Source organism: Vavraia culicis, assembly GCF_000192795.1.
Source record: "Vavraia culicis subsp. floridensis unplaced genomic scaffold supercont1.37, whole genome shotgun sequence".
In the NCBI taxonomy this organism is placed as follows: Eukaryota; Fungi; Microsporidia; family Pleistophoridae; genus Vavraia; species Vavraia culicis.
The window spans coordinates 34577-44329 of NW_007360640.1; the positions used below are offsets into that span (position 1 = coordinate 34577).

Here is a 9753-nt window from a genome sequence, read left to right on the forward strand (position 1 = left end):
AACCGCCTGAAATGATTACTTGGGAAGAAATGTGGGAAGAGGAAAGGTGGAAATGGCAAGAAGAAGTAACCGCCTGAAATGATTACTTGGGAAGAAATGTGCTCGAGCAAGAAGAACGATGATTTGTACTAGGTGGTAGTTGTGAGTGGAACGATAAGAAGGAACAGCAATCCTGGCAGTGAAGCAGTAGCGATGCAACCAAGAAAATGAGACAAAGGAACAAAACAGTGAGAATTCTTTTAAACCAGAATAAAACCATAAAAAGGAGCAATTGCTACGCTTACTTTCAGCGGACTGGTGTAAGCAGGTATATTCTGTAACGTAGAAGTTGAAAGTAAGTAAACGTGCTTTTATCAAAAAAGGAGTGCAAATGCCATGAGCAGAATAGCACTCCATCTCTTGAATTTAACATGTTGATCGTGTACCGTGGATAAGCAACTAACGATTTACACTAATAAAAGATTTTCGTTTCCTGCAGCGGGATGGCAGCAAATAAACGTATTTCTGTAAAATATCCTTTCTTTATGGTGTAAAAGGCTTTTTACTACGCAGTTTATAAACATGGACCGATTTACCACGGACCATTACATTCGCAGGTTTTTTCACCAAATGTATGTATTTATCGTCTCATACATCAATAGCACGCAAGCAAACACACACTTTTACGGTTAAGTCGCCAGAGGTACCACACCATACAGGTCAATAGCGCATTACAAACTTTTTGGTAACGAGCTGTTCAAGAAAATTTTACGGGAGTGGAACAATTCAAAGAATACTACGGTTCAATAAAATTGCTACCATGCCATAATAAGCTCATGGCACCTTGCACGACACTTCACCCTTTTTGTAAAACGGTGGCAACCAATAAAACACCGGGTCACCGGAATAAAAAAGCGTGGAATCTAAATATCATGGATTTCCTTATAATTGTTGTTCTCACGCTGGCACTTTCCTACGAGTTGGAGGGATACTTTGGGCGCAACTGACCAAGAATATGGTGTTCTACGATACCTGAGATGCAGCCGTGCGATGAATTAAAAATGATTTTGCGGTTACCGAGTTTGTGCCAGGATAAAAGGCCTTTCACTCCAATTTTTACTCTTACCGGTGATGATAGTGCGACATGTATGTGCCGCTTTTTGAGCCGACAGTCACATCAAGTACACGTGCAGATTTGAGTTGTTCATTGCGTGAACATAACGAGTTAAGTACTGCACTTGCCTCGTGAATCGCTTTGATAAATTTTGCAGTTTACACATTTGCGTACGAATATGTCACGCACTGTGCGTCATTGCCCATAATTTTCTTGCTAACGCTTCATCAGCGATTTTAGATGCGAATAATTCGTTTCGTAGAAACGAATTTATTTGGCAAAAGACTATAAATATGGCGTATTTTGCTGATATACCATCAATTTGCAGTCAATCGCACAGATCGGTTGTTCAGCACGTGTGTTTTAGATCGTGTTTCTGTTCGATATTCTTTCTCGTGCCGATCCGCTGTGTACTACGCTTGCTAGCGCACATAAAAACATTTTGTATCTAAAGAACACTCAAAGCGAAAAATTGCCGCGTACACAGAGAATTTGCACCACTCATATTCCACAACATTTTTCTGATCGACCAATGATAAAAAAGGAACCAATCATTTATAATCAATCACGCATTGCACACCATGCAGTTATTCTTATTGATTGTGCGCATGCTTGCGAAACAAAAGAACGAGGACGAGGACGATGACGAGTTTTTCAAGCCATGTGATAACATGTGCTGCATGTGTGGAATTGGTCAGAGTGGCAATACAGTTTAGAAGGGCAGAGACGGGTGGTGCACTTGGTGGATTCTTCCGATTTATGCCGTAATTCTCACGGATATGGTGTTGTGTAGCGTTTGCGGTAAAATTGCACCGTTTATTGCCTGCAAATTGAGTATTACGCAGCGTAAAACTTTGTTTGTGATATTTACCAAAATTTATTACCACGTGCTGACATCGTGCCAACAACATCAACACACAAAAATTGTTATCCAAATCGTGGTGCCACAGAACAGAATGCATTCCTTGCCAAGGATTGCCTATGTATAGGACTTGGACATGTTGTTAGAGCATGCATCATAAAATGTTTTATGGAAAACGAAAAGCGTAAGAATCCATCACAAAACCGTTAATTACGATTTGGGTGTAAATAATCAACGTAAAAACTGCAAAGAAACCACTTCAAAACAGAACCACGTGAAAAGTACGGCTCATCAACAACTCTCTTTTAAGCTTCCCAGATAGCTGGTCATAGCAGCTGAACCAATGGTATTCTGCGTCATATCCACGAAATAAAGATCTGTTTCAAAACAATAAATGCAAAACCAATTAACAGCCATGTACCGGGTACATAACCAACTAAATAGCCGATCTATTAATTGAAAGAAACGATTGTTCATGATGATCAGTACATTCGCTATAAATATACACGGCATTTGGAAATGTATGAGCACGTTATTTGTATTCCTCGCACAAATTTTTGGAGAATTCGTAAAAGTTGATGATGATGGAACAGAAAGTGACGACTATGTCGCTGAGCTGGATGATTGAGGTAAATAGGCATTTTCTGCATGGTGTTAAACTAAAAACGTTTAGATCGTGGCTAACATTCTTTTTGCTGAGATACATTTACATTGATACGAGTACATCTTATATTTACCAATGGCTATGCTACACATGAATCGGATTAATGAACGTAAATGACTTTTAGCCCTTTTTAATCAAACACGCTTACTTCATCAGTGGTAACGAATGCAAATGCCCGTGTGTTTCTGCTGTCCTTCTAGGGGCGGTCATTGCTGGGATTGTACCCCCTTTGTTAAAATAACCACATAATTCACCTCTAACCGGGTAAAATACGGAACGGCACCTTTTCTAAATTACCATTGTAGGCACACTACGATAATAATGAATAACACGGGGCGGCATTGCGATAATTTGTAGGATTTCTTCTCATAATTTACTGCGCTCGAATAATATTTATCGTACCTATTAACGTAAAGATTTGCGGTACTTCTTTTCGTATGCTAGGCTGTCAGAAGATTGGCCATTATTCAGCAGACGTGGCGTTGTGATGCACAATTCGTTTGATAATTCAGCGAACGTAGAAACGAACGGCTTGGCTAAGCATGCTTGATCGGTTATGTTTAGAAATGACAGAAAATGATGCGTTCGTTTTGCTTGATCACACAATGCTCTGTTTGTAACAGGCACCAGTGAGTATACGAACAGTTTTTCTACAAATTTTTGGGTGGATTAGGAAATAAAACAATTAGTCATCCATAAAGGCACCTTGAATGGAAGTGGGCGGTAATATACGGAATACTATCACGCAATAAAACGAATTTACAACGTTTTGGACACCAAAAATACCAATTGAACGTAACAAACATCGGAGTTATAACATTTCACACGTTGACAATTAAAACGGCGTATTGTAAATTTGCTTATAAAGGCTGCTAAAGAAGAATAGTAGATGTATTACACGGGTTGTACGTTCCTATTCATGGCACTAAGTGTTGCGGGTAATATGGAGGTGGGAAAAGACACGGGCGAGGAACTAGTGAAGAAGGGGGAGACTATAGTGGGAAGCATGGATACGGGTTTTAGGGTTGCTAGGGTTGTTGGCAAAGGTGACAGAGCCTGGGAAGATGCGAAAAAGAATGCGATGAAGAAGAGTGAGCTGAGGGATGATGGGGAAGAGAATGCGATGAAAAAGAGTGAGCTGAGGGATGATGCGAAAAAGGATGCGATGAAAAAGAGTGAGCTGAGGGATGATGCGAAAAAGAATGCGATGAAAAAGAGTGAGCTGAGGGATGATGGGGAAGAGGCGAAGAATACGGTGAGGGACAAAGCCGGTGATGAAAAAGAAGAGAGTAATGGTAAAAGAAAAAAGAATGAAGATGATGTGATGAACACTAACACTGCCTTAACGAGAAAAAAGAATGAAAATTCTGAGGAGGAAGATAACAGCACCAAGAGCAAAATTAAATTGAAGGAAGAAAACGAAAATAGCAAGGGGGAGATGGAAAGTGAAATTAACAACAACCTAACGAGCAAAAAGACCAAAAAGAATGTTTCAAAGAACAAAGATAATAATATTACAGGTAACGGTGACAAAAGTGTCGATGCTAGTGGTAAAAACGATAATACTGTTAACTTTGTCGATGCTGGTACTGTTGTTGGTAAAGGTAACGATGATCGGATTGCTGAGGATGTAATTTACAGGCAAGCAGAAAATGCTAACGAATACATTGCTGGTAAACACAAGAGCACGAAAAAAGGTAAAAACATGATCATGAACGATGAAGATAGCAGTTAAAACTAGGGAAAAAAAGCTGCAGTACCAATGAAGAGAACTGCGGAAAAATACCAAAGATGTTTTTGGTAGCGCTAAGTAAAACCACTCAGTCATTTTTTGGTCACACGATAGTTTTTAGATCTCCAGGTCTACAACGGATGCTGTGATGTACCGCTATTGCATATTCTTATCGAGAATGTGTTTACACCAAATTTGGTGAATAACTAATCGATAGGAACATTAATCATGTAATAGCAATCTCAACACCTTTTATCGTACAAAGCATAAAAATACACCTCTACTACACGGCCATGTGGACTGTAACAAGGAGTAATTTTCATTGCAAGTGCGTTTATTTATCGTTTCACTCAACACCATCAAAACAAACGATAGCGAGAGATAGGCATTTCATGAATAAAATAATTAGTATGCGCTTTCCTCAGAAGCGTTTGATAACGCTATATTCTCACTGTGATCGTATTTAGCGCACATATCAACCGTATGCCGTACAATGACCAGGCCGCACACGAGGAAATGCTAGAAATGTTTACTAATTTTACCACTTATGAAGCCGAAGTTCGAACCAGAAATATGGCAGTTTTACAAAGTACAAAATTTTTGTTCTTGATGCCTTGCTGTAACCGTAATCATTAAGACTAGCCATGATCCATGCTAAATGATGTTTCAACAGCAGTGCTGGTGTCAAATGATAGGCAATTCATTTACAGGGTGAACTGTATATCATTATATAATACAGAATCGGGTAATCTTTGTCTGCTTGTTCACACGAACTTTTATGTTAAAAAGTGTGCTGTATCGATTTGTATGGTACCATAAGTACGATCCGCAATACCAGATAAATAAAATATCTTCCTAGAACAGCACTAATTAATAACATAGCACGTACTCAAATAAAAATACTAGTTTTGCTTCTACATGCGCACTGGCATGGACCTTACATATTTCTCTTTTCTGCACAAAAGCCTAATTATTAAATGCATAAAGCATTTCATTTACAGGTTTATACTTCACACCTAAAGCATGTCATTCTCTTCTTTACGTTCCATCGCATGTAATTTTTGTTTCACAGAGCCATTATTTTCTTCACGCAGAAATGATGTTGGACTGTGTTTAATCATAATATCTCATCAATATCCGCGAAATGAAACGCTTTTCGCTTCATAAAAAAGAATATATGACTAGAAGAATACAAGAAAATCAAATGCATATCCTTTTATACGCCATTAGCTTTGTACTAGCGAATGATGATATGAGCAACACCGATGAAAATGATATAGTTAAGCTGACGAACACAAGAGGTGCAGATAACATGTCTAGTTTAGACGAGTTTGAGGATGATGCCGATACGCTCACATCATAGTTAAATAAAGATGAATTTGTTAATTTTTGAACAGGTAGTTACTTGGCTTGAAGTACTTAAGTCATCGAGAAGCATGTGCAGTAAACGTATTTTCTAGACCAAGAGATGTTACGGAGACGGTATTTCAATCATGCACTTGTGAAGCGATTGCAATTTAATACCTCTTAGCTCTCGCTCGAAAGAATAAGCTTGATATGTGGGACTAAGCAATGCTATGCTAGCCCGGCTGAGATCTGTAGGCGATGAAAGAGGATACAAATACCGGTTAGTTGATAAGATAGGCAATGAGATGATACGTATATTGATGAATAAAGGCGTGTTGCTTAAGTGTTGTGATGTGTGAAGATGAATAGTTGTGCGTGCAGTAGAAAAATGATAGCTAAGGATGTTAAGATGATCTATTTCACACAAATCAGCGTTAGGTTCTTTTAGTGATTTACGAAACAGTCATTTCCATCCAGTTATTACGGTTTTACAGTAAGACACGCAACAAAAAAATGATGGCTATTAAAGTTTCCATTCTTTCCCAATATTTTTTGCAAACAACGTAGTATTGATGACATATTCCCGCTGTTATATGTGATACGCCAAAAATACGGAGACTCGTCGAATAAATCTAATTCGATAACAAAACCTATCACATATAATTTTGTATGCGTACAGGTTTATACGGTGAAATGTTTTAATAATTGGCTTTAAAGGCTATATTAATTAAATAAATGATTTACTCGTCATATTTTTTGACTGTGGTACAATAATCGATGCCATGTACCGTGTACTCCGGGTTGGAAGCATTACAGATGTTACGACGTCTGTTTTGATTTAAATTGTATCATTTAACTGTTGTATAGAGAGAATATTTCATTTAATATCGGTATGAGAGATGTGTTTTAACGCAATAGCCATTCAAAAATCGCAGTATTTCCATACTTATCCATCTTTCCCGTAATATCTATTTTGTCTTTATCCGCCAAATAGGAGTTCAAAAAAGGACTGTCCATATTGGAACAAACTCATTTACTTGATGCATTTAACTTGGAATACATTGGTTGCAGAGAAACACACTTGTATAATTGGAGATGCGTTAATTAAAACTTGAATGGAACCATTTATTGGCTCGTAAGCGAAAAATGGTATATTTGTTGGTAAAGCTATTGTGATCTAAAAACAATTACCGCAATAAAGCAATTTAAAAACAACCATCCGCTACGATCTAATAGAGTTAGTTCGTAGTTGCGCGCCTACTTCTTCTCGTCACGCCCACCACTGCCATCATATGATAAATCATTTCAACTAAATAACACGGTTCGTTTTTGTTATCTACTTGTTATGCGTTTAAACCGTGTATATCACTGATTTTGATAGTATTTGTCAATATTAATTGATAATGAATAATCCCGCATTTAGATATCTCCTATTATACTATTAAATCATCAAATCATACAATGACATTCCCATTTTTGGGTAATAATACCAATATAGCATAAAAATATCTTACCAATGACCGTAAAGGAGCTGTTGTGCAGAGTATATATAAGCGCAGCTAACAACTCTTAATCCATGAATATCTCCTACGTTTTTGCATTCTTCATGTGTTTGCTTGGGATAAAATGCGCCGGTTCTAATAAGAACAGCGGCGGAAATTCTGAAGGCTCCAGTGGTGGAGCTGGGGGGTCATCGAAATGCAGTGGTGGTGATGGCTCAAGCTGTCCAGGATGCAAATCGGGTCAATCATCATCTGGAAGCGGCAATCAATGAGCGAGTAAGCGAGCAGGAAAAGTTTTAGAAGTAAACAGGAGTTAATTCCAATCTCTAGCCATGTTTTGCTGTTTAGCGTGGGCAATTACATAATTTGTAGTTGTATAATATAAAATATGTTCGTTGTTAAATAGCTCGAACTGCCATATTTTTAAATTTTACAGCATTTTGTACTGAGTAGTGATGTCATAGTAAGGCTACGAGGTTAAATCAACGTTACTAGTCAATGGATTTGCACCTGTTTTTTACTGGGGTGATGAGCTTAGTCTTTAAATTTTTATTGAACGGAAGAACTTGGTTATATTAAAATTTTAGATTAATTTTACTCTCATCACACGCTGTATTTTAACAATATTTGAGGCGGAGTAATTCGTGTATTTCAAATTATACCACTACTTAATTGATGTTAGGTCATCTGTGCCTCTCTATAACAAGTTATAAATGTTTTTATTTATATGATTTTTTGCTGATGCTGGTAATGAACAGATGATGAAAGTCAAAAATGAGCTTGTGACATAGCGGTATTGCGCAATTCAGCGTTGTAAATGTACTTTCTTCAAAAGATGTAAATAAGCGTTTGCAGCGTGAACATGTGAGTTGAGAAACATCTTCTCATGTATATTCTACCACCGCACCACAGATGGCTAAACCCTTTCCCCTAATCACTACGGTATAGTTGGATAATATGCAAAGTGTATATCGCGACAATGCACACGATTATATTGACAGACGAGTCCTTGAACAGGGATTAATCGCATGCCTGGGCGTGTAAGATGAGCAAGGAACGTTTTGTACCGCACATGCTATCTTTATGTATGCAGTGTTTGCATCAGTTATAGCTGGGTGATTTGTAGTTTGGATGTGAAAACTGTTTTCAATCCGTGCTTGGCTTTTAGATTATCGTGCACTACAAACGTGGTCCAATGCTTCTCAGCCATCGATAGAATGGATTGGTTTATGTGGATGAGATTTGTTTGTTGGCGTTTTACTGACCAGAACATATTTTTAAAAATCGTTTACATATCGTTACTTGACAAATTTGGACGGTATCCAGTGACACAGTGCAGCATACCGGTTCTAATATCGACCGATGAACGTGTGTTATCACGTCTTTTATCCTCAAAGATCCAAGAGCAAGAGAAAAGATCTGCTGTGATATTCACTGCGCTTTACTAGAATAATTTTTAGCCGATCACAACGCGTTTCGTGATGGCAAATAAAAATGGCTCAATAAACTCATTTTATCAAAACAAGCAGCGTAAATCAACAATTCTTTTAAAACTACGAGTCGCCAAAAATAGAAGCGATCTCGTATTGGACGTTTATTAAAACAATCATTTACAAGCTCTCAAATTAACGGCTGCTATTGCACATACCGTTGATGCACGTAGTGCAAAAATGCCTGTTTGGCCAGCATCTGTTCACTGTGTGCAAGCCGATGGCAAAGCTCTTCTAAAAACAAGCTGTTTTTACCAAATATCTCATCACACTACCTCCTTTTCATTGGTCCAACAAAAAGTGATTATATCCGAGCAATTGGGAAACTGTCTTAACAATCCATCAATAATCTATCAGTTGTATTTTCAATTTAATTGGATAAATTTTTAGTGATCAATGATTTGTTTATGTTCCAGAGTCGATGTTATTAGGAATCTGGCAGTCGCACTTTACCGGTAATATTCGGCATTTAATTAAAAATTTATGTAATAAATGTTCATTACGATGTTGTTGGTTTAGAGAAGAGCATTATTTTTACTTGTGAAATTGATATTTTATTTCCATGTTTGGTGATACAACAATAATAACGAACGCTTTGGAACGTATATATCGGTACAATAGTCTTGTGTTCAGATTCTAATAATTAAAAATCACATGCCAATGAAATATTAGTATTTAACATCATATATAATCGTGATGGACAGGGAAGGAACCAATATTCTTGCACCCCTTTTAATTACACCAAGCTGTTTTGATGCAGGTACTCGTCAATCAGGCATAGCTAAAACCTATGGAAAAAAAGGAGGTTGCAACAGAAAGCTATAAAAAGGAAAAAAATGTGAACCGCTATGAAGAGTTTAATAGTATTATTTACTGCATTTCTTGGAATTGTGTTAACAGAAGGAGCAAAGAAAAACGGAGGCATGTTTGGTGGTGATGATGAGAATCCGATTACAGGAGAAGAAGCGAAAGAGAAGGGATCTGGCATGATGAGTAAATCTTCGGGATCTGGTGACGACGAAGAAGAGGAAGGAGAAGAAGCGAAAGAGAAGGGATCTGGCAT

The 9753-nt window shown here is 37.6% G+C and overlaps 2 protein-coding genes across 2 annotated transcripts; one reads left to right on the forward strand and one right to left on the reverse strand.

Annotated features, from left to right (window-relative positions):
• Positions 1-15: 15 nt before the first annotated feature.
• On the reverse strand, positions 16-396 carry VCUG_01950 (uncharacterized protein; the record flags this gene model as incomplete). The annotated part of the gene is made up of 1 exon (XM_008076773.1): positions 16-396. The coding sequence occupies one exon, from the start codon at positions 394-396 to the stop codon at positions 16-18; it is 381 nt and encodes a 126-aa protein (XP_008074964.1).
• Positions 397-2761: 2365 nt separating this feature from the next.
• Positions 2762-4442, forward strand: VCUG_01951 (uncharacterized protein). Its single transcript, XM_008076774.1, has one exon. It carries the CDS (start codon positions 3509-3511, stop codon positions 4352-4354), a length of 846 nt encoding a protein of 281 aa, XP_008074965.1. The 5' UTR covers positions 2762-3508; the 3' UTR covers positions 4355-4442.
• The last annotated feature ends 5311 nt before the right edge of the window (positions 4443-9753 follow it).